The sequence below is a fragment of the Podarcis raffonei genome, chromosome 18 (genome assembly GCF_027172205.1).
Source record: "Podarcis raffonei isolate rPodRaf1 chromosome 18, rPodRaf1.pri, whole genome shotgun sequence".
Classification (NCBI taxonomy): Eukaryota; Metazoa; Chordata; class Lepidosauria; order Squamata; family Lacertidae; genus Podarcis; species Podarcis raffonei.
Genome location: NC_070619.1, coordinates 10,988,700 through 11,013,592, shown reverse-complemented (window position 1 = coordinate 11,013,592; position 24,893 = coordinate 10,988,700). Strand labels below are relative to the sequence as shown.

At 50.6% G+C, this 24,893-nt stretch overlaps 1 protein-coding gene across 2 annotated transcripts in view; it reads left to right on the top strand.

Annotated features, from left to right (window-relative positions):
• Positions 1–24,893, top strand: part of LOC128405689 (protein unc-13 homolog A) — a 124,073-nt gene that overhangs the window by 77,760 nt on the left and 21,420 nt on the right. The window contains exons 26-38 of one of the 2 annotated variants that reach the window (XM_053372559.1): positions 819–952; positions 1,399–1,484; positions 2,905–3,031; positions 3,112–3,208; positions 4,222–4,365; positions 5,676–5,759; positions 7,730–7,807; positions 9,178–9,266; positions 10,255–10,407; positions 12,071–12,194; positions 17,540–17,545; positions 20,134–20,172; positions 22,354–22,383. In XM_053372559.1, the coding sequence (XP_053228534.1) occupies positions 819–952; positions 1,399–1,484; positions 2,905–3,031; positions 3,112–3,208; positions 4,222–4,365; positions 5,676–5,759; positions 7,730–7,807; positions 9,178–9,266; positions 10,255–10,407; positions 12,071–12,194; positions 17,540–17,545; positions 20,134–20,172; positions 22,354–22,383 (1,191 nt within the window). The remainder of the gene's footprint in view (positions 1–818; positions 953–1,398; positions 1,485–2,904; positions 3,032–3,111; positions 3,209–4,221; positions 4,366–5,675; positions 5,760–7,729; positions 7,808–9,177; positions 9,267–10,254; positions 10,408–12,070; positions 12,195–17,539; positions 17,546–20,133; positions 20,173–22,353; positions 22,384–24,893) is intronic. The other variant, XM_053372558.1, reaches the window with a different exon arrangement.

The window sequence follows — 24,893 nt, the reverse complement described above, 5'->3', positions numbered from 1 at the left end:
GACCTAATGGTCAGGGGTCCCTTTACCTTCATGTAAATTTATATTTATTATATATTATAGCCTTGGTCTTATGAGTAGCGTTTTCTCACCGCATGCAAGACATGGGAGAAAATACCTCTATATCGGAGAGGCATTCTCTCCTGAGAGAGGAAGAATGCCGCCTCTTAGATATAGAACAGGAAAACCTGTGCGTCTGCAAATGTTGTAGGATCTCAGCCAAATATTCAGGGAAGGTGGGGAATTGAAACCTAATAACTTCCTTGAGCTAATCTTTGGTCCCCCAATAGGATTCCAGCTGCATTTCCAGTTCCTCTTGTTCCCCCCCCCCCGCCAAAAAAAATAAGAAAATAACTTCTGGGGGGTGGGCCTTGAAAATGGAAATTGTGATGATTTGTTGTTGTTGTTGAGTCATTTAGTCGTGTCCGCCTCTTTGTGACCCCCTGGACCAGAGCACGCCAGGCCCTCCTGTCTTCCACTGCCTCCCGCAGTTTGGTCAAACTCATGATGGTAGCTTCCAGAACACTGTCCCACCATCTCGTCCTCTGTTGTCCCCTTCTCCTTGTGCCCTCCATCTTTCCCAACATCAGGGTCTTTTCCAGGGAGTCTTCTCTTCTCATGAGGTGGCCAAAGTCTTGGAGCCTCAGCTTCAGGATCTGTCCTTCCAGTGAGCACTCAGGGCTGGTTTCCTTAAGAATGGAGAGGTCTGATCTTCTTGCAGTCCATGGGACTCTCAAGAGTCTCCTCTTGATCAAGGAAAGGAGCTATTGTGATGATAGCTTTGCTTAATCTTATACGTCGTTTGTTTCGGGTCCTTCCAGACTAAGAAAGGAGAACTCCCGCCAGAAGAACAAGGCCCCAGCATCAAGAACCTGGATTTTTGGTCCAAACTTATCACCTTGATCGTCTCCATCATCGAGGAAGATAAGAACTCATACACACCCTGCCTCAACCAGTAAGACCTTAAAATCCTTTGCGGTGCAGTTCTGCCTGACGCACGTTAAAAATAACGTTCTATAGCAGGGAAAAGGTGCAGGGTGGAAAATAGCCATTATTCCATAACGATGAATGTTTACAATGTTGGTGAAAACAGATCAAAGAAATGCTTGCGGGGGGACGAGTCCATTGACAGCTACTAGTCTTAATGGCTGCGGACCTCAGCTGGAAATTGGAACCCAATTTCTCAGGGTCTTAAGAGCATTATCAGGCTCACTTCCTCTTTGTGGACATCTGCTGCACAAGGTGGACCTTTCGTCTGGTCCAGCAGGGCTCACCCCCTTAAGCCAGGTACACAAATATCTGGTCCAGACTAGTCTCAGAGGGTTCGGCCGCCCCGCTAATGTTTGCGGCAGGTTTATCCCGAGGAAGTCTCATTCCGGGTTCCTCTGACCCCCTCGCCAGGTTCCCCCAAGAGCTGAACGTCGGGAAGATCAGCGCCGAAGTGATGTGGAACCTTTTTGCTCAGGATATGAAATATGCAATGGAAGGTGAGTCAGTGTGGTGTAGTGGTTAAGAGCGGTAGACTCGTAATCTGGTGAACCGGGTTCGCTTCCCCGCTCCTCCACATGCAGCTGCTGAGTGACCTTAGGCTAGTCACACTTCTCTGAAGTCTCTCAGCCCCACTCACCTCACAGAGTGTTTGTTGTGGGGGAGGAAGGGAAAGGAGAATGTGAGCCGCTTTGAGACTCCTTCGGGTAGTGATAAAGCGGGATATCAAATCCAAACTCTTCTTCTTCCTTTGAGAGTTGGGGAGGGAATGGGCTGCTTCCCTTTCGGAGATCCCTCGCTCCGTGGAGGACCTTCTCCATCCACCTGTCAGGGGCTGGACTGAGGAGGAATGGTGGGAGCTGTCCTCTCCCCTTCGTCTCCTGAACCTTCCTAAGGGCAGGAGAACAGTATTGATTTAGAACAGCGGTTTGCGGAGGGGCATAGTCCAAAGGGGGAAAGCTGGGAGACATTGGATGATGAAACACCAGGAGAGAGAGAGACCGCTGGCAGATTCAGTGTCTTGGGACAGCATTCCTGACCCCCCCACTTCACCTAAGACTAGACAGGTTTAGAGAGCTACAGAATAGAGAGCGCAGCAGCAACAAGCTCAGACTACCTGACGTAGGAGTGATATAATAATAATAATAATAATAATAATAATAATAATAATAATAGTAGTAGTAGTTTTTATTTATACCCCACCCTCCCCGGCCAGAGCTGGGCTCAGGGCAGCTAACACCCTGTTAGCTGTTGTTGTTTGGTCGTTTAGTCATGTCCGCCTCTTCGTGACCCCCTGGACCAGAGCACGCCAGGCACTCCTGTCTTCCACTGCCTCCCGCAGTTTGGTCAAACTCATGCTGGTAGCTTCAAGAACACTGTCCAACCATCTCGTCCTCTGTCATCCCCTTCTCCTTGTGCCCTCCATCTTTCCCAACATCAGGGAGTCTTCTCTTCTCATGAGGTGGCCAAAGTATTGGAGCCTCAGCTTCAGGATCTGTCCTTCCAGTGAGCACTCAGGGCTGATTTCCTTAAGAGTGGAGAAGTTTGATCTTCTTGCAGTCCATGGGACTCTCAAGAGTCTCCTCCAGCACCAGAATTCAGTAAAAAACATAATAGGGAAGAAAGAAAAACCAATTTAAAATACAGGTTAAAATGCAATTTAAAATGCAGCCTCATTTTAAAAGCAGCCCATAGATCAAAACCATAAGGGTCAGACTGAGTCCAAACCAAAGGCCAGGGGGAACAGCTGTCTGCAGACAAACGCCAGCTCCCTCGGCCAGTAAAGCGAGATGAGCGCCGCAACCCCAGAGTCGTCCGCAAGTGGACTTAACTGCCAGGGGTCCCTTTACTTTTAAGAGAAGCAGGGAAGCTGCTTCGAGGTGTATACAGGCTCGTCTTTCCTTTTCTCCTCCTCTGCAGAGCATGACAAGCACCGGTTGTGCAAAAGTGCCGATTACATGAACCTGCACTTTAAGGTGAAGTGGCTCTACAATGAATACGTCACAGACCTCCCTTCATTCAAGAGCCGCGTCCCTGAGTATCCGGCGTAAGTCTCCATTTCTCTCTCTTTTTTTTCTCCCCCAAACTGAAATTATTTTCTTACCTCTCTCTCTCTCTATTTTCTAGGTGGTTTGAACCTTTTGTCATCCAGTGGCTGGACGAGAACGAGGAAGTCTCGCGAGATTTCCTGCACGGAGCCCTAGAACGAGACAAGAAGGACGGGGTAGGGTATCAACCGCACTGCTGACTAGCGTCAAGCTTGTGGTCTACTAAGACCCCCTAGATCTTCTTCGCAGCTGTGCTACTTGGAAATCCACGAAGCCTGGATTATAGTGTCAGATAAGGGTTGGGTGCTGACCTTGAAAGCCCTAAACGGCCCAGTAGACCTGAAGGAGCGCCTCCACCCCAATCGTTCTGCCCGGACACTGAGGTCCATCTCCCGAGGGCCTTCTGGCGGTTCCCTCCCTGTGAGAAGTGAGGTTACAGGGAACCAGGCAGAGGGCCTTCTTGGTGGTGGCGCCCGGTGGAGGTTTCCCCAGCCACTCTGGGTGGCTTCCAACAGAATATTAAAATACAAAAACCTATTAAACATTTAAAGCTTCCCTAAACGGGGCTGTCTTCAGATGTCTTCTAAAAGTCTGGTAGTTGTTGTTCTCTTTGACATCTGGTGGGAGGGCGTTCCACAGGGCGGGCGCCACCACCGAGAAGGCCCTCTGCCTGGTTCCCTGTAACTTGGCTTCTCGCAGGTAGGGAACCGCCAGAAGGCCCTCGGCGCTGGACCTCAGTGTCCGGTCTGGACGATGGGGGTGGAGACGCTCCTTCAGGTATACAGGACTGAGGCCTTCTTGGTGGTGGCGCCCTCCCTGTGAAACACCCTCCAGTCAGATGTCAATGGGGATAAACAGCTGCACAACTTTTAGAAGACATCTGAAGGCAGCCCAATATTGGGAGGTTTAATGTTTTATTGTGTTTGTATATATTTTGGAAGCCGCCCAGAGTGGCTGGGGCAACCCAGCCACATGGGTGATATATAAATGTTGTTGTTGTTCTTATATCCCACCCATCTGGCTGTCCCAGCCAATCTGGGCAACTATTCCATCCCCTCCAACATTATTATTACTGAGAGGGAGAAACGCCACTGGAATCCCATTCCTGTGAAATGTTTTGTAAGGGAGCCAGGTTCTTCCAAACGGGACCCATCCACTCACCAGACCCTCTCGTCTGCCTCCCCTTTAGTTCCAGCAAACATCGGAGCATGCCCTTTTCTCCTGCTCAGTGGTCGACGTCTTTTCCCAGCTGAATCAGAGCTTTGAAATCATCAAGAAGCTGGAATGCCCCGACCCACAGATTGTGGGCCACTACATGCGCAGGTTCGCCAAGGTAAGAACGTGTTCCGTGCGACGGCAGCAACTTAGGAGCATTGCTTAATTAAATACCGTATTTTTCGCTCTATAGGACGCACTTTTTCCCCTCCAAAAATGAAGGGGAAATGTGTGTGCATCCTATGGAGCAAATGCAGGGGGGAGGCAGGCAGGAAAAGCCCCCAAAAGCCGTACACAAGCTCCGTGCGCCCTTGCGGGCTTTTCCTCAGGAGGGAGAAGGGACTGACGCGGCCAGTCAGTCCCTTCTCCCTCCTCGTAGAAAAGCCCATAGGAGCTGCGCGCTCCTTAAAGGGTGTGCGGCTCCTGTGGGCTTTTGTGGGAGGTGGGGGTATTGCCATAGCCACACACAGCCTCTCCCTGCCGGACCATTAGGTCCAGTCGTGGCAAACTCTGGGGTTGCGGTGCTCATCTCGCTTTACTGGCCGAGGAAGCCGGCGTACAGCTTCCGGGTCATGTGGCCAGCAGGACTAAGCCGCTTCTGGCGAACCAGAGCAGCACATGGAAACACCGTTTACCTTCCCGCCAGAGCAGTACCTATTTATCTACTTGCACCGGTGTGCTTTCGAACTGCTAGGTTGGCAGGAGCAGGGACCGAGCAACGGGAGCTCACTCTGTCGTGGGGATTCGAACCACCAACCTTCTGATCAGCAAGTCCTAGGCTCTGTGGTTTAACCCACAGCACCACCCGCGTCCTGGCTGGAGAGGCTGCGCGGGGCTATGACAGAAGCCCCTTTAGCCACGCGCAACCTCTCCAGCCGGGAGAGGGTGCGTGGGGCTAAAGAAGCCCCGCTCGCTGTTTTGGCTTTTTGCTCTTTGGGGCTGGGGGGTGACCTGGGCTTCCCCGGCAGCCCCAAGAAGTTCACAGAGCAGCGGGAAGGCTGCACGCCTTTCTGCTGCTCCCTGACCTGCTCTTTGGGGCTGGCGGTGGGCTTCTCCCCGCCACCCCCAAAGAGCAGGTCGAAAGGAACCTGAAGTGTGAGAGGGGTCAGTGCGCACCGACCCCTCTCGCTCTCCAGGGTTCCAAGGTAGCCACCTGAAGGCACCTTGTTTTAGAGGGGGGAAACAAGAGGGGGGAAATTCTCCCCCTCTCTGCGCAGCGCCTCCTGCTACTTCACTGAAGGGGCGCTGGGCAGAGAGGGGGAGAATTATTTTTTCTTGTTCTCCCCCCTCTAAAACAAGGTGCATCCTATTGTCCGGTGCATCCTATAGAGCGAAATATACGGTGTATATATATGTGTGTGTGTGTGGGAGGCAATAGCACCCTGCTTTCCTCGCCTCATCAGCCTCCTCTCCTCTTTTCCCTTCCAGACCATTAGCAACGTCTTGCTGCAATACGCCGAAATCATCTCCAAGGACTTTGCTTCCCATTGCTCCAAGGAGAAAGAAAAAGTGGTGATGTATCTGTTTTGTGGTTCTTCCCCCTTCCATCTCCAAGTGTCCAAAGGACAGATTTCAGGGGTCAGCAAACTTTTTCAGCTGGGGGGGCGGTCCACTGTCCCTCAGACCATGTGGTGGGCTGGACTATATTTTTTGGGGGGGGAATGAACAAATTCCCATGCCCCACAAATAACCCAGAGGTGCATTTTAAATAAAAGGACACATTCTACTCATGTAAAAACACGCTGATTCCCGGACCATCCGCGGGCCGGATTGAGAAGGCGATTGGGCCGGATCCAGCCCCCGGGCCTTAGTTTGCCTACCCATGGATTTTTTTTTTTTTTAAATGACCTCAATGAGAACTATGCCGAAATTAACAAGATCAGGCTTATAGTAAAGAAACCAGGGACATTTCCCAAAGTAAAAATTTAAAAAACCTGTCTTCTTTCCTTTGCAGGATACAGCCTTGCAAAGCTACTCTGTTATGTGGTCTTTATTTTGTTACATTATCATTTACATTCACCATTTGAAAATAGATATATATTAATGAGAACAGATGCAAAAGAATTCCATCCTTCCGCATACTTTGCAACTTTATGTAATGTGTGTGTGTGTGTGTGTGTGTGTGTTTAGAAAAAAAAACACAAGCAAACCTCAATTGCTTTTTTTTCTGCAGGAAAGTAGGGCACAATGCTGGCTTGACTGGAGGATGAGATGGCTGTTCACATGCCCAATATGCGTTCGATGCTAAACAAATGAAGGGGTGCTCTGGCGAACATCATTAAAACCATAAAAATGTGAAAAGGCAGGCAGGCACATGGGACCCTCTGGTGAAACGGGGTGGGGAAACAACCACACACTTCGTTCCCAACCCCCACATGAAAATAATCCCATTAGAAAACACACAAAGGAATAAAATCCTCTGTAAAAAAAAAAAGCATACAAGGAAATGAACAACCCATTGCAGTCAATGAGACTCCAGTGCTAAACTGGAGTTGCCTACCCATGGATTTGGGTTTCCCAAAGAACAGTGGCGAGGCACCAAAGGGCCTGAGCTGGGGACATGCGGTGTGGCCCTAAATGACTCAGGGCCGCAAAGTTTGAGAGACCGGCTCCTTCTCTACAGATCCTCCCAGTAGTTAAGATGAGCAGAGGGGAGTTTCTCGCTAGTTCCACTGTCCTCTGATGTTTGGGGCGGTTGTGGTCTGGGACAGGGCCTTCTCTGTGGCAGCCCCAAAAATGTGAAGTTTAATTTCATTGCCATCTGGGGGAATTTGATGGGTCAGCGTTCATAACTGCCTTATTTTGCGGGTCTCGATTGGCCCTCTGATGTTTGGGGTGGTTGTGGTCTGGGACAGGGCCTTCTTTGTGGCAGCCCCAAAGATGTGAAGTTTAATTTCATTGCCATCTGGGTGAATTTGACGGGTCGGCGTTCATACCCACCTTATTTTGCGGGCCTCGAATGCGTTTTCAGGGGCCTCCCTGTTCCCGGGGCAGCAATTTGTTTAAACTGTTTTTAATTTATGCATTTTAAATGGTCGTGACCTGCTGGCGAATAGAGAGTTTAGGGTAATATTGGTGGCGGCGATATATGAAACCTGGGAAAGCCAAATCAGCACTTTGGACAGCTCCCAATGGGTGCTGAAGGCTGAGCCTTGGAAGATGTTGTCTAAGCAAAGAACCATTGGTGTCGCTGAATTCAAATCATGCTGTTTGCTGGCCTGGACGCACAACAGAGAGTGGTGTGTGGGTGTGTGTTTGTGTATACAAACTAGCCTCCTGTATATGTGTGTGTGTGTCTGTGTGTGTGTGTATACAAACTAGCCTCCTGTATAAAGGGGGAAATTCTACTCCATGCTCCCTCCACAATGTAGAGAGCGACTTCCCGGAATAATTAGAGAAAGGAAAGAAGGAAGTTTCTAGAAATCATTATCTCAGTGCCTTCGTAACGACGTGTCCATTTTGTTTTATTTCTCCCTTTGCAGCCCTGCATCTTGATGAACAACATCCAGCAGCTGCGTGTCCAACTGGAGAAAATGTTTGAAGCCATGGGGGGGAAAGAGGTTTGCATTTCTTAAAAGGTCTTCGGGGGCCAGACCGGTCACAGGACAGAGTGGCTGGGGCCGCAAAGCAGCTGAGAAAAGGTGGAAAGGCAGATCTCTTTCTGCATCCTGTGTAGCTTTGCCCCCTCAACTCACCACCTGCTGTCAGGGGTGGTGAAGACTTAAGTCCCAATAGCTTAGCTGCTCTGCTTTTCTTCATGGAATGGGGAGAGCGGCACCAGCCCAAACACTAGCTTCACTGCAGCCTGAATGTTCCTTCTCACCTCAGACATCTTCCACATTGGTGCCCATTTGGACTAGAGTTCTACAAACCACACTTTGGAGGTCCCCAGTCTCAAGGAGGTTAGACTGGTTTCAACTTAGGGCCAGGGCCTTCTCAGCACTGGCCCCGACGTGGTGGAACGCTCTGTCACAAGAGACTAGGGCCCTGCGGGACTTGACATCTTTCCGCAGGGCCTGCAAGATGGAGCTGTTCCGGCTGGCCTTTGGTTTGGACTCAGTCTGACCCTTATGTTTCCCTCCCCTCATGGTCTTGATTTATCAGCTATTTTAAAATGAGATTGCATTTTAAATTGGGTTTTGTTCCCCCTTTCTTTCCTCCCCCCTCTATTTTCCCCCTATTATGTTTTTACTGTGATTTTATTGGTGTTAGCCGCCCTGAGCCTGCCTGTGGCCAGGGAGGGTGGGGTATAAATAAAATTTATTATTATTACTATGAATGGCAACAATGAGGCTGAGGAGGAGGTGGAAACTGACAAGCACCCCCACACACACACACACACTGAACTGGTTGTTAGCAAGAAGACAGGTGGGTGGGGGGTTGGCTATGGGGAAACTGAAGCTGGCGGGGGCCCCCATTGACCAGACTGCCTTGCGTGAGTCTTCGGCTCCAGCCAAACTCACAACTTCCCTTTCCCTCACAGAAAGTTGACTACAAACTGCTTACCGTATTTTTTGCTCTATAAGACTCACTTTGCCCCTCCTAAAAAGTAAGGGGAAATGTGTGTGCGTCTTATGGGGCGAATGCAGGCTGCACAGCTATCCCAGAAGCCAGAACAGCAAGAGGGATCGCTGCTTTCGCTGCGCAAAGATCCCTCTTGCTGTTCTGGCTTCTGGGATTCAGAATATTTTTTTTCTTGTTTTCCTCCTCCAAAAACTAGGTGCGTCTTGTGGTCTGGTGCGTCTTATAGAGCGGAAAATGCGGTAGTCCCCTGAGCAACTCGGCATTCATCTGTGCCAGAGGTTTGGCCTCAGTAGGATAGAGATGCAAATTTATAAGAATTCTCTAGCTAGAGAATTTGCCCTTGGTGGGGGCCTTCCTATTAATCTTCCAAGGATGAACATTGCTCTCTTGCCTTCTGCCGTTCCAGCTGGACACAGAAGCCAGCGACATCCTCAAGGAACTGCAGGTGAAGCTCAACAACGTCTTGGATGAGCTGAGTCGAGTGTTTGCAACCAGGTAGGGCTGATTCGAAAGCACGCCAAAGTGCAAGTAGATAAATAGGTACAGCTCCGGCGGGAAGGTAAACGGCGTTTCCATGCGCTGCTCTAGTTCGTCAGAAGCGGCTTAGTCCTGCTGGCCACATGACCCGGAAGCTGTACGCTGGCTCCCTTGGCCAGTAAAGCGAGATGAGCGCCGCAACCCCAGAGTCGGCCACGACTGGACCTAATGGTCAGGGGTCCCTTTACCTATACCTTGGGCTGATTTAAAAACATAACATGAGATCAAGTATTAAAAAGCTCCCCAGTACAGGGCTGCCTTCAGATGTCTTCTAAAAGTTGTGTAGTTCTATCTCCTTGACATCTGATGGGAGGGCGTTCCACAGGGTGGGCGCCACCACCGAGAAGGCCCTCTGCCTGGTTCCCTGCAACCTCGCTTCTCGCAGGGAGGGAACCGCCAGAAGGCCCTTGGCACTGGACCTCTGGCTCCAGGCAGAATGATGGGGGTGGAGATGCTCCTTCAGCAATACTGGGCCATTTAGGGTTTTCAAGGTCAGCACCAACACTTTGAATTGTGCTCGGAAACATTCTGGGAGCCAATGTAGGTCTTTCAGGACCGGTGTTATGTGGTCTCGGCGGCCGCTCCCAGTCCCCAGTCTAGCTGCCCCATTCTGGATAAGTTGTGGTTTCCGGGTCACCTTCAAAGGGAGCCCCACGGAGAGCGCATGGCAGTAGTCCAAGCGGGAGATAACCAGAGCATGCACCATTCTGGAGAGACAGTCTGTGGGCAGGGAGGGTACCATATGGATATTAAAAACACAATAAAACACCAGACATCAAAAACTTCCCTAAACAGGGCTGCCTTCAGATGTCTTCTCAAAGTCAGATAGTCGTTTATTTCCTTGACATCCGGCGGGAGGGCGCCACCACCAAGAAGGCCCTCTGCCTGGTTCCCTGTAACCTCTCTTCTCTAAATTCTTCTTCTTATTATCTCCTCACCCCCCAAGTTTCCAGCCGCACATCGAGGACTGCGTGAAGCAGATGGGGGACATTCTGAGTCAGGTGAAGGGCACAGGCAACGTGCCGGCCAGCGCTTGCAGCAGCGTTGCCCAAGACGCCGACAACGTCTTGCAGCCCATCATGGACCTCCTTGATAGCAAGTGAGTGGAAGTGCCATAGATGCTGAGGTCTAGGACCACAGGTTCAGCCTATGGCAGCATGTGCGTGGCTTTTGCTTTTTTAATAATAATAATAATTTTTATTGGTTTTTACAGATGTTTTCTTGCACGACAACATACCATATTTTCCGCTCTATAAGACGCACCAGACCACAAGACGCACCTAGTTTTTGGAGGAGGAAAACAAGAAAAAAAATATTCTGAATTTCAGAAGCCAGAACATCAAGAGGGATCACTGCGCAGCGAAAGCATAAATCCCTCTTGCTGTTCTGGCTTCTGGGATAGCTGCGCAGCCTGCATTCGCTCCATAAGACGCACACACGTTTCCCCTGACTTTTTAGGAGGGGGAAAGGGAGTCTTATAGAGCAAAAAATACGGTACTTTGCACAGATAAAACATTTGGCTTAAATAAGGCTGTGACTCCCCTCCTCCCCACAAATGGTTTTCAAATTTGATCTCAATATACTGCATTTTCCTATACTTCTTATCGCTGTTAAATTATATCCTCATAAAATTACTTGATTAACTGCATTTAGCAATAAATGATGATTTCATGCTTTCGAAACTTCTTACAAAATGACTAGGGATGTTAAGTGTTTACAGTTGTCTTCCGAATGGAACATGAATTTCTTCCAGTCTTTCTGGAACGGCTGGTCCTGCTGGTTCGTTCTCTCTCTCTCTCTCTCTCTCACACACACACACAAAACACACACAAATACACTCACAAACACACACACACACACTCACTCAAATACACATACACATACACACAAAGCACGCACACACAAACACACACACTCAAACACACTCAACTACACTCTCAAACACTCTCACACACATACATACACAAAAACAAACACTAGGTGTTATGTACTGAGTTGAATAGGATGCAAAATGCAGCAGTCTGATTGGTCCTAGAACAATAGGATTCAGAATGCAGCAGTCTGATTGGTCCTAGAACAATAGGATCCAAAATGCAGCAGTCTGATTGGTCGTAGAACAATAGGATCCAAAATGCAGCAGCCTGATTGGTCTTAGAACAATAGGATTCAGAATGTAGCAGTCTGATTGGTCTTAGAACAATACGATCCAAAATGCAGCAGTCTGATTGGTCTTAGAACAATAGGATTCAGAATGCAGCTGTCTGATTGGTCTTAGAACAATAGGATCCAAAATGCAGCAGCCTGATTGGTCTTAGAACAATAGGATTCAGAATGCAGCAGTCTGATTGGTCTTAGAACAATAGGATCCAAAATGCAGCAGTCTGATTGGTCTTAGAACAATGCAGCAGTATGATTGGTCTGCAGGAGCCACCCAATCCAGCTCCAGATGGAAGTGAATCCACAACCTGATTGGCCTACAGGAGGATTCCGGAATTAGCCAATCACGTGGGGCCCATTGTGTAAATAATGTATATAAAGCAGATAATTTGGAGAACCTTTCATTCCTCCTCACCACTATGAGCTGAATAAAGAGCATGAAATCCACTCTCGACTCCGAGTATATTTCACAAACACACACTCATACAAACACACACACACACACACACAAACAAACAAACACGCTCGCTCACTCAGATTCTTCCCCGCTCTAGCCCTGAGTGATGCTCACCTGCTTCCCCCCTGGCGGTCTTCTTCTCTCTCAGCCTGACCCTCTTTGCCAAGATCTGCGAGAAGACCGTCCTCAAGCGAGTGCTGAAGGAGCTTTGGAAACTCGTCATGAACACCATGGAGAAGACCATCGTGCTTCCGCCCCTCACAGACCAGACGGTGAGTGCCAAACCACGTGTGCGACAAGATGGGCCAACCCACTCTTCCCCCACAACCCAGCGGCCCCAACACCCTCCCCAAAACTCTGGGAGTGTGGGCAACCTGGGGGTGTAGGAACCCAACGTGGAAGTGTCTCAGCTGGGCCTCCATAAAAATGTAGACCGGTTGCACGCTTGGCTATTACCTTGAAATAAGCAGGTTCCCTCCTGGTTTTGTTTTAATGAAAGTTGGTTCCCAACTCACACAACTGCTAAGATGTGCTTAAAAAAACCCCAGTCTGGGGAGGTTGTGGGTCCAGTTCACCGTAGAGACTTCTCCCACCCTCAGAAGATAAATGGAACTATATGAAAGGAGAAGGACTTCATCCAAATCTGGATACAGGATGTACGGTGCAGCTTCCCTCGGGACAGAAAGGTCACCTGTATCCCTTCAGATGTTGCTGGACTCGAACTCACAGCTTTCTTGCTCCTTGGCTGTGCTGGCTGCTGGGAGTTTGGGTCCAGCAGTGTCTGGAGGGGTGCCCACCATGTCCAATCTATAGAGAGGGCTTCCCGTCTCAGTCTAAGGCAGCAGTTCTCAACCTGTGGGTCCCCAGACATTGTTGGACTATGTCAGGGGCTCAGGAGCAGAAGCACAGGGGAGAGAGGAAATGGAGAGCGGAGGAGAGGAATCCGAGGGGAGCGTAGGGGAGTATGACAGTGACCCGAGAGATTCCATGAGCTTCTCCAGCGAATCAGAAGATTCCCAGAAGGGGGCGCCGATGGTGAGGGCAAGGGGGGTCCCAGGGGGGACGCACCAGAAGCAGGGGGCCAGCGGGGACTCCCAAGGCAGCAGCGGGGGATCAGGACCAGCTCCCCCACCAGAGCGCAGTGGGGGGGAAGAGTCACATGAGTCAGGACCAGCCTCTCCTCCAGCGGGGAGAGAAGATGAGTCAGGGCTGACCACGCCCCCATCGGAAAGTGGGGAAACGGAGGGGAGGTCAGTTCCAGCTAGCCTCCCCGAAGGAGGGAGTAGTGACAGCAGTGTAACGGTCAGAAGGAAAGTGGGAGGCTGGGCGCGCGCGCCAAGTTCAAATGTACAGGCGCACGGGACAGCAGGAAACCCGGATTGGCAGCCAGGTCCTAAAGCCCGACGGAGGGAGGGGGAAGAGTCAGGGGACTCAGCGTCAGAGGAGTCTAGGAAGGGCGAGACCCCGACGGGCAGGTGGACCCAGAGGAGGAAAGAGCAAAGGAGGAGGTGGAGCAAGGCTAGAATCTTAAACTGGTGTCAGGGGGGAGGAGATTCAGATGGAGCTTCGGCGGTCTAGGGTTTGAGACGTAGTGTTGCACGCTGCGGCTGTGGAAGTGAAACTGAACTTCAATAAAGACTTTTATACTAAACAACGAAGCAGCGTTGGTCCTTGGTGAGCTGGGACCTCGGGCGGCTCTGACAGACTACAACCCCCATCATCCCTGAGCTCTGGCCTTGCTAGCTGGAGTGATGGGAGTTGTAGTTCAACAACATCTGGGGACCCACAGGTTGAGAAAGGCTGCCTTAAGGCTCACCAGGCTTCCTCAACCAGATGTTTTTGGCCTACAGCTCCCATGATCCCTTGCTAGCAGGACCAGTGGTCAGGGATGATGGGAGTTGTAGTGTCCAAACATCTGGAGGGCCGAGGTTGAGGAAGCCTGTCTTATGCAGACTCTATGGAAGAGCTTCTCCTCTATCCTCTTAGCTCAGCGGTTCTCCACCTGTGGGTCCCCAGATGTTGTTGGACTACAACTCCCATCATCCCTGAGCTCTGGTCCTGCTAGCAAGGGATCATGGGAGTTGCAGGCCAAAAACATCTGGCTGAGGAAGCGTGGTGTAAGCTGAGCTTAAGGCAGCCTTTCTCAACCTGTGCGTCCCCAGATGTTGTTGAACTATAAGATGCACCTAGTTTTCGGAGGAGGAAAACAAGAAAAAAAATATTCTGAATCCCAGAAGCCAGAACAGCAAGAGGGATCGCTGCACAGCGAAAGCATAAATCCCTCTTGCTGTTCTGGCTTCTGGGATAGCTGCGCAGCCTGCATTCGCCCCATAAGACGCACACACATTTCCCCTTACTTTTTAGGAGGGAAAAAGGGAGTCTTATAGAGCAAAAAAATATGGTAAATTGCAGGTGGGATGTGGACTAACCCCCGTATCTTTGGGGACAGTCTCTTTAGCCCCCGTATTTGTAGGGTGCGCTTTGATTATAAGTGAAGGTGTTCAGATGAGGTGTTTTGCCTGTCCGACTCCCCAATAATTTGCTGGCTGGGGAGGAATCCTGTTTTTCAGTGTTATTTGGGGGGCGGATCCAAGTGTCACTGGGGGACAGCCGTGTCTAATTCCTACAAAACTCACTCTTACCCAGATGTTGTGATGCAGTAAAACAAAGCAAAAAAGCTTTATGTAAAGGGGAGGCGCTGTGGGTTAAACCACAGAGCCTAGAACTTGCCAATCGGAAGGTTGGCGGTTCGAATCCCCGCAATGACGGGGTGAGCTCCCGTTGCTCGGTCCCTGCTCCTGCCAGCCTAGCAGTTCAAAAGCACGTCAAAGTGCAAGTAGATAAAGAGGTACCACTCTGGCGGGAAGGTAAACGGCGTTTCCGTGCGCTGTTCTGGTTCGCCAGAAGCGGCTTAGTCCTGCTGGCCACATGACTCGGAAGCTGTACACCGGCTCCCTCGGCCAATAAAGCGAGATGAGTGCTCCAACCCCAGAATCGGCCATGACTGGACCTAATGGTCAGGGGTCCCTTTACCCTTTAAAGGGGAAATATACATATTTGGGGAAATTAGCTAACACTTTGGGGGGGGGCTATATTAGGGGAAATCGCTTGCAAAAAAATATGTGTTCATGAGACAGGATGTGCACAATATGAGATTTTGCTTTGGATTTTTTTAAAAAAATTAAATTGCAAGTTGGTGCGGGGATAGCATTTATGCTTGGGGATATTGGGAACCGAGGGGCAGACTTAAGACCGCCTTAAGTTTCGTGGTTTAAGAAACATGGGTTAGTTAACATCATGCAACTAATTGTTTAGCCGACACTTTTATAAGGAGGGTGGCCATCTCTTGAGGAGCAGAGGGGAAGGAGAAAATTGGTTCGGTTCACGTTTTAAATGCAAACTGACCAGTTCTGCAGTTTTCCAAAATGGTACTCTGGCAGAAGCAGAACTGCAACTCAAAATCCGTACATACATTAATTTTGCAAGGCTGTTCCCCAGTCAAGAAATCTGGACAAGAATGCAAATTGTGGGGAGAAGTGTGTTTGTGAAAATACATATATTAGTGGGACGGAGTACTGTATTAGGGGGAACTGATTTGCAAAAACAAAAAGTGCTTTTTAATTGGGGGGAGGAAATTGCATACAGAAATGTACACTAGGATAAATTTACAGCATGGACATTCGTGTGTTGTTTTTAAGTCGCAAACCGGTGCAGAAATGGGAGACAGATCAGTCAGCAGTGAACGAGGCTCCTGATTTCAGGGTTGTGGGTTCGAGTTCCACATCAGGCAAAAGATTCCGGCATTGCAAAGGGTTGGACTAGATGACCCCTGGGGTCTCTTCCAGCTCTGCCATTCTGAGTTTCTGCGAGCACTGGAAGTCATCAATCCAAGGAGGCTGGACACTGGGAGATTCAGGACAGATAAAGATAGCCTGCGGAACTCTTTGCCACAGGAAACAGTGGCAACCACCAATCCAGATGGCTTTAAAAGAGGATATGGGGGAGGATCATTGAGGAAAGAGCTATTAATGGCTGCTTAAACCACAGAGCGGGTGGCGCTGTGGATAAAACCTCAGCGCCTAGGACTTGCCAATCGCATGGTCGGCGGTTCGAATCCCCGCGGCGGGGTGAGCTCCCGTCTTTCGGTCCCTGCTCCTGCCCACCTAGCAGTTCGAAAGCACCCCTAAGTGCAAGTAGATAAATAGGTACTGCTTTATAGTGGGAAGGTAAACGGCGTTTCCGTGTGCTGCTCTAGTGCCGGTTCTCCAGAGCAGCTTCGTCACACTGGCCACGTGACCCGGAAGTGTCTGCGGACAGCGCTGGCTCCCGGCCTCTTAAGCGAGATGAGCGCACAACCCTAGAGTCTGTCAAGACTGGCCCGTGCGGCCAGGGATGCCTTTACCTTTTACCTTTTTAAACCACAGAGCCTAGGACTTGCCGATCAGAAGGTCAGCGGTTCGAATCCCCGCAATGACGGGGTGAACGCCCGTTGCTCGGTCCCTGCTCCTGCCAACCTAGCAGTTCAAAAGCACCTCAAAGTGCAAGTAGATAAACAGGTCCCGCTCTGGCAGGAAGGTAAACGGCGTTTCCGTGCGCTGCTCTGGTTCGCCAGAAGCGGCTTAGTCCTGCTGGCCACATGACCCGGAAGCTGGACGCCGGCTCCCTCGGCCACTAAAGCGAGATGAGCGCCGCAACCCCAGAGTCGGACACGACTGGACCTAATGGTCAGGGGTCCGTTTACCTTTAACTGTGAAGAGACATAGAATGAAAGGGTTTAAGGTCAGTGAGAAGGAGAAGGGTTGGTTTGAGATGATATTGAATTATTTGGGTAGGTTTGAACAATTTGGGGCAATTAAAATGTTAAAAGTTAAATAAACCTTGTGGAGGGAGGAGTGTTAAGGTGTACATAGGGTTGATTTGAACATGATATTATTGAAGAAGTATATTATTGAAGAAGTATTGAATATGTATACCCAACGTATACAGCCGCCTGGGGGCTTTCACCATTTGTGTTTTGGTTGTTGATAAAAAATAAAATTTATAAAGTCTCACCCTTATTGGGGTACAGAATCAGACTAAACCCCCCCCAAAAAAACCCTCAATAGTGTCCACCAGATCTCTTCAATTTCACAACAGCAAGGAAATAAATTAATTAAAAAGGCAGAGTGGAGCGGGCATAGCTGACAGATATGATGGCGTTTGACTTTTTTTTCCTTTTTATGATGCATTTGAAAATAGAACCTGCAATGATTTTGGGGTGTGGGGTTTTGTTCAAACTGATTCGCCTTCCTTTTGTCTAACACTGAATTGCGGGTGGAAAAACTGCAGTCTTCACGGTCTGGCGGGGGGCGTGTTTCTCAAAGCGGCAGGGGTTCGGGGCTTGGGGTACGCCTAAATATTAGGGGGGCAGGCTCAATTCCGCGCCCACACAAACCCCGCGCCCCGAGTGCGCCCCGTGGCCGTGCGTCCTGGAGGCGTTGCGCTGCGCTATCTCTTTTGTGTGGGGTTGCCGCGGAGTTGTGTGTTGTTTGGGGGTTGCGGGTTGGGTTTGCGGCGGACCTGAGGCTCATTCTCACGTGACGGCTGTTCTTTCTGATTGCTCCCCTCACCTGGGCAGATGATTGTAAGTACGGCAGGTGAAAGCCCTGTCTGTCTTTCGTTTGTCTCTTTCTCTTTGTCCTTGTGCCTTGCGTCTAGTGCCCCCACCCCAAACCCCAACCCCTCCCGAGTAATTTGAGCTGGTTTTTCTGTCGTCCTGTGGTGGCTGGCTACTTTCTCCAATGTGCCTCTATCTCCTCCCTGCTCCCGACCCTTCCCCAAAACGCCTTTTGTTCTGTGAACCCCCCAAACCCTTCCCTCTTGTCGCTGAGCTGCTTTGCGCCAGCTGTCGCGTCTCGGTGGAAACTTTCTCCCTGTCCCACCAGATACAGTGGTACCTCGGGTTACAGACGCTTCAGGTTACAGACTCCGCTAATCCAGAAATAGTACCTCGGGATTAGTTGCAGTTTCCAGGTCGCCTTCAAAGGTAGCCCCACAGAGAGCACATGGCAGTAGTCCAAGCGGGAGATAACCAGAGCATGCACCACTCTGGCCAGACAGTCCGTTTAGCATCATAGAGTTGAAACGGACCGCCAAAGTCCTCTAGTCCAACCCTCTGAGTGGTACCTCAGGTTACGTACGCTTCAGGTTACATACGCTTCAGATTACAGACTCCGCTAACCCAGAAATAGTACCTCGGGTTAAGAACTTTGCTTCAGGATGAGAACAGAAATCGCGCGGCGGCAGCGGGAGGCCCCATTAGTCAAAGTGGTGCTTCAGGTCAAGAACAGTTTCAGGTTAAGAACGGACCTCCGGAACGAATTAAGTACTTAACCAGAGGTACCACTGTACCTGGTTTTCCTCCTGAGAAAGGGGGAAAGATAATAATAATAATAATAATAATAATAATAATAATAATAATAATAATTTATTTATACCCCGCCCATCTGGCTGGGTTTCCCCAGCCACTCTGGGCGGCTTCCAACAAAACACTAAAATACAATAACCTATTAAACATTAAAAGCTTCCCTAAACAGGGCTGCCTTCAGATGTCTTCTAAAAGTTTGGTGGTTATTTTTCTCTTTGACATCTGATGGGAGGGCGTTCCACAGGGCGGGCGCCACCACCGAGAAGGCCCTCTGCCTGGTTCCCTGTAACTTGGCTTCTCGCTGCGAGGGAACCACCAGAAGGCCCTCAGCGCTGGACCTCAGTGTCCGGGCAGAACGATGGAGGTGGAGACGCTCCTTCAGGTATCCATTTGCATAACCTGAGATCCATTTCAGAGGTGGGGTTGGTAACTCTTATTCCCTTAACAGTGGGAATGTTGAGGATAGTAGGAGCGGATATATTGATTAAATATTATCCTTCCTCACTCGTGCTAGCAGAGCATATTCCCTTGTATTTAGCAGGAAGTTAGTTGATGGATTCGTTTAGAACAGGGGTCAGCAGACTTTTTCAGCAGGGGGCCGGTCCACTGTCCCTCAGACGTTGTGGGGGGCCGGACTATATTTTGAAGGGGGAAAATAAATGAATGAATTCCTATGCCCCACAAATAACCCAGAGGTGCATTTTAAACAAAAGCACACATTCTTCTCATGTAAAAACACGCTGATTCCTGGACTGTCCGCGGGGCGGATTGAGAAGGCGATTGGGCCGAATCCGGCCCCCTACCCATGTCTTAAGAGGTAGCGTTCTCCTAATGCGAGAAAGAGGTTGACTAAACAGCAGAATGTATTAGAGAGGGTGAAATAAGATAAAACAGAACCTTATGTAATTTGGGTTAAAGGCCTCAACGCTGGGTGAGTGGAACCAGCCCCTAGGTCTGTTGAACTGGAATAGAATTGTTGAGTAACAAATGTAACTGTCTATATGGAAGGGAAAAGATTAAACATTAGACATTAAAAATTTCCTGATACAGAATTGCCTTCAGATGTCTTCTGAAAGTCAGATAGTTGTTTATCTCCTTGGCATCTGATGGGAGGGTGTTCCACAGGGCGGGCGCCACCACCGAGAAGGCCCTCTGCCTGGTTCCCTGTAACCTCACTTCTCGCAGAGAGGGAACCTCCAGAAGGCCCTCAGGAGATGGACCCCGGTGTCCGGGCTGGACGATGGGGGTGGAGACACTCCTTCAGGTATACTGGGCTGTTTAGGGCTTTCAAGGGGAGCACCAACACTTTGAATGGTACTTTTCCTCCCTATAAAATTTCAAACATTAAAAAACTTCCCTAAACAGGGCTGCCTTCAGACGTCTTCTAAAAGTTAGATAGTTGTTTATCTCCTTGACATCTGATGGGAGGGCATTCCACAGGGCGGGCGCCACCACCGAGAAGGCCCTCCGCCTGGTTCCATGTAACCTCGCTTCTCGCAGGGAGGGAACCGCCAGAAGGCCCTTGGAGCTGGACCTCAGTGTCCAGGCTGGACGATGGGGGTGGAGATGCTCCTTCAGGTCTACTGGGCTGTTTAGGGCTTTCAAGGTCAGCACCAACACTTTGAATTGTGCTCAGCAAGGTACTGGGAGTATTGGGGGAGGGAGGACAATGTCATGCCTGGAGATGACAGGTCGTCCGTCCGTCTGTCCTTCCTTCCCCCCTCCTGCCCTCCCTTCGCTAGACTTCCTCGCTCGCCCTTTCCCCTTCCGCATTGATCGATTTGTGATATTGATTGTCTCTGCAGGGCACTCTCTTGAGAAAGCATGGCAAAGGGACTGAGAAGGTAATTATCGACCTTTCCTGCTCCTTGAGTGTGTTGTCCATGGCAGGAGGTCCAAGCGAGAAATCCTTTCCCTGGCCAAAGAGCTGGGCTGCACAACCCACTGCGTCCCTCCAGATCTTGCTGGACTCCTTGACCTTTGGAGACGGAGTCCAGCAACATCTAAGCACGTTCCCCTATCCCTGCTCTTAAGAAGAGGCATTCCGTACTCTCCTGGAGAGATGGAGACGATTCCTCTTTTGGGAAAGGAGTCCTCTTCCTTCGGGTCAAGGGGTGGAATTGTTCGAATTGGGTTGCCAGATTTCATCTCTTGCAGCATTAAACCCAGGCTACCAGGGTTGGTACAAGGGACCCGGGTGGCGCTGTGGGTTAAACCACAGAGCCTAGGGCTTGCCGATCGGAAGGTCGGCGGTTCGAATCCCCGCAATGACGGGATGAGCTCCCATTGCTCGGTCCCCTGCTCCAGTTCGAAAGCACGTCAAAGTGCAAGTAGATAAATAGGTACCACTCCGGCGGGAAGGTAAACGGCGTTTCCATGTGCTGCGCTGGTTTGCCAGAAGCGGCTTAGTCCTGCTGGCCACATGACCCGGAAGCTGTACGCCGGCTCCCTCGGCCAGTAAAGCGAGATGAGCGCCGCAACCCCAGAGTCAGCCACGACTGGACCTAATGGTCAGGGGTCCCTTTACCTTTTTACCAGGGTTGGTGGGCATTCCTCACCACATATTTTCCCATCCCGGTCTGAGAGGGACAGAGGAAACATCGGGAGAGGCTGGGTTGTGGTGATTGTGTCGTGGAGGTGTGTGTCTGTCGTCGTGTGTCGTCCCCGTCTGGTGGCCGGAGGTGTCCGAAGATTTGTGTGGCATGGATTTCGGTTGTGTGTGCGTGGCATGCAGGTCCAGGGAGTGAGAGGTGTGTCTCTCGGCCCAGGTGGCTCCCCGCTCCGTAACAGGGCGGCCCAAGACCAGCGTTGACTTGCAGGGCCCAACGTTACAGCTAGACCCCTGCCCCGAGACATCTACAATCTCTACTTTTGACAGAGGAGAGAGGGCAGAGACTGAGGGCACTGCCATTTCCAAGGAATTGATATGGTGGAACTGAGGGCCAGATTCAAGCCTTCCAGGGGCCTTATTCCAACGGTCCGCAGGGCAAAAATGAAGCAATATCCTCTGAAAGAATTAACAGGAATTGCTTGGGCGCCATCTAGACATTAAATTAAATTACAATATATCAATGAGCATGACCAGGGTACTTAGAGAGATACATGCTGCTCTTTATATACCATACCCAACAGCTTAATTACCACAACTTAATAGCACCTGCAGAGACGCGGGTGGCGCTGTGGGTTAAACCACAGAGCTTAGGGCTTGCCGATCAGAAGGTCAGCAGTTCGAATCCCCGCAATGACGGGGTGAGCTCCCGTTTTCGGTCCCTGCTCCTGCCAACCTAGCAGTTCGAAAGCACGTCAAAGTGCAAGTAGATAAATAGGTACCGCTCCAACGGGAAGGTAAACGGCGTTTCCGTGCGCTGCTCTGGTTCGCCAGAAGCGGCTTGGTCATGCTGGCCACATGACCCGGAAGCTGTACGCCGGCTCCCTCGGTCAATAAAGCGAGATGAGCGCTGCAACCCCAGAGTCGGCAACGACTGGACCTAACGGTCAGGGGTCCCTTTACATTTACTAACAGCACCTGCTATATGGCTTCACAGCTGTAAAACTAGATCATGTTATTTGCTCTGGCCCTTAGAGACATACACATCTTGTGAAACAATAATGAACCTAAAATTTGAAGAAACCATTCAACAGCTTTACCTATTTATGTATGCGTTTGCCTGGTACATTTATGAACATTTATTTTACATCTTAGACCTTATAATTATCATAACACTAGCAAGGGATGGCCAGCCAGGGATCCGAAGAGAGACTTCTGAGGCAGGGAAGGGGGTCTGTGAGTTTGTGTCCTTTCCCCGCAAAACTCGCCTTGTGCCGGGGACAGAACCTGGCCCATCAATCAATCGCCGATCAATCAACACAACTGAAGGCCTGCCGAAATGGAATCTGAGTTGCGGCCGGGAGGGAGGGAAGGCAATGTCTGTGTGGGGCAGTGTTCCACTTTGCTGAAAGCATATAAATGTTATGGAAATGTGTTTGCTGAAAGTATATAAAAACCCTGCTGTTCTTTTCTGCAGAGCAGGGCGAAGGCCCCCAGTCACACCGAAGTAAGGATACTCCGTTTAATTCTTAACCCTGCTTCCGTCTTCCTCCTGCCCTCTGTCTGCAGAGCCCCATGTCTGCCCCCCCGCCTGTGGTCTTTTGACTCCGTGGTTGTCGTATCCATCTGTCCTCCTCTCTTTTCCCGGGTGTCGCTAACTGGATTTATCTGGCTGCTGCTGTGTTTTTTTGAAAAATATATCCTGCGCTAAAGTTGTGTCTGCTGATCTCTGTTTTTTAAGTGACCCTCCCTTGTGGTGGCGATGGGGTGGGGGTCAGGGGGAATTAACCCCTTGTTTTCCTTCTCGGTCTCTTTCTCAGCTTGCTTTGCCTGCCTGCATGTATGTATGGGCAGAGTGTTTTGGGAAATCAAGGTTGGCAGTTGTTAACGGAGAAATCTGAGGGCTCCCTTGGACAAAAAGCAAAGACCCCAGTCAGGAATACCAGAGCAAAACAGCAGCCAGTCGGCTTGGTCTTGATTGAAGACGGTCGCGACAGGACTCCCACCTGCCACCAGGTGGAACAGGATGGAAGCCCCAGACAAAAGAGAACCCAAACTTTTATTAGCTGCTAATCCCCTTGTTAGGGACACAGGTGGCGCTGTGGGTTAAACCACAGAGCCTAGGACTTGCCAATCAGAAGGTCGGCGGTTCGAATCCCTGCGACGGGGTGAGCTCCCGTTGCTCAATCCCTGCTCCTGCCAACCTAGCAGTTTGAAAGCACGTCAAAGTGCAAGTAGATAAATAGGTACCACTCCGGCGGGAAGGTAAACAGCGTTTCCGTGCGCTGCTCTGGTTCGCCAGAAGCGGCTTAGTCCTGCTGGCCACATGACCCGGAAGCTGTACGCCGGCTCCCTCGGCCAGTAAAGCGAGATGAGCGCCGCAACCCCAGAGTCGGTCACGACTGGACCTAATGGTCAGGGGTCCCTTTACCTTTACCTTAATCCCCTTGTTACATCCCCCCAAACTACATCACGGTTACATCATGAAAGGGGAGGTCTGGTGGCCGTAATCTGAGCATCCTGGACTCTGCCCCATGGTTCTCCTTGCCCTCCACCAAACACCCATCAAGTGGAACAACAGAGATCTTTACATTTCCCTGTTTCCCAGCCAAGTTCATCACACCCTTTTGTCTTCATCTGGGCTTGTTATTTCTGGAATGGCTACCTGTCTGGCACTCAGGTATCAGGAGGCCAAGGATTATCACTCAGGTGCTGAGTAGCTGAGCTCACCTGTCTATAGGAATTTCTGAAGTTTCCCCAGTGAGCCAGTACATAGGTACATTGATCAGTGAATTCTTACATTTGGTATCGTGCAGCAGAGGCCCTTTGAATAGATAGGAAGAAACTGGGATGAAGTGTTTTGTGGGGACAAATCGCAAAAGTCACAAAGGCGATTGTGCTGGTTTTGGTAGTGGGCTGCATGTGCATGACATCTGCTGGAGGGGCAAAACCCCCCAACCTATACATAAATCCCCGCAACACAGTTCTAAGACTCAGGGGTGTGTTCTGCCTGATAAGGAAAAATCCCAGGGTGTGGATTTAATCCGCTGCCCAGCTATTTGGGGTGCCAATCCCGTCGGGTCTCTGTGGCCAAGCTAAAGAAGCAAAGGAGCGAGTAAAAAAAACCAAGCAGTTGAAAGGGTACATTACGCAAACAAATCTGCACTCGACAAACGAAAGGTTATCTGTTTTCTGACATGATTGAGGACCACAGAGCCAGAGACAAAGAATCTGGGAGAGATAAAAATTGAGATATGGAAATATCGATGAGAGGTGCAAAAACCCACCCTGCGCCGCTGGCCCCCCCAAGTTGTCGACCTTTTTGGGGGGGCAGCGCACTCTGCGCCGGCCTTTGAGGCACGCAGGCAGGGCACACAGAGGAGCGTGAGGCGGCCTCTGGGCGCGCCTCTCCGTGGTCCTACGCCAATCCCTCAGCACTTCGCTGGCTCGCTTGCCCCCGAATTTGCGGCAGAGAGCCGCCCACAGCAGAAGACCCCGCCACAGCGCTCCGACGGGCGGGCCGTTCCCCGGACTCCAACTCTTGGGCCCCGGACTCTCGGCCTGATGTCCCTGAGAGCCCGGCAACCGGGCGCCCTGCACCCCCAAAGCCTATGATTAAGACGGCCCTGGATATACGCTGCCCTTGATTGCCTCCTACTTCCTATTGTGTGGCTAAATTCACACCTTGTGCTGGTCCTGAGGGTTAACCGTGCGGCAAGGTCCGAGTCCAGTCCGAGGTCAAGGATGCGGTATGGAGGCTGTCTGTCAAAGCTGAAGCTGGGTCCAAGGCAGGGAGTCGGGTGAGGGCAGGAACTTCTGGCAGAAGAGCAGGGCAGGAACAGGCTACCAACAATGTTGCTCCCGCAACTTGGGACTGGGGCTGGCTGGCTTTTATCTGCCCCGAGGCACAGGGCGGCCCCGGTCCACAGGTGACTCACCTCTCCTGGCCTGGAGGCAAGCCCTCCTCCTGCGGGAACTTAGTTCCCTCCGCCTCTCTGCCCTGAGCCTCCGCAGCTC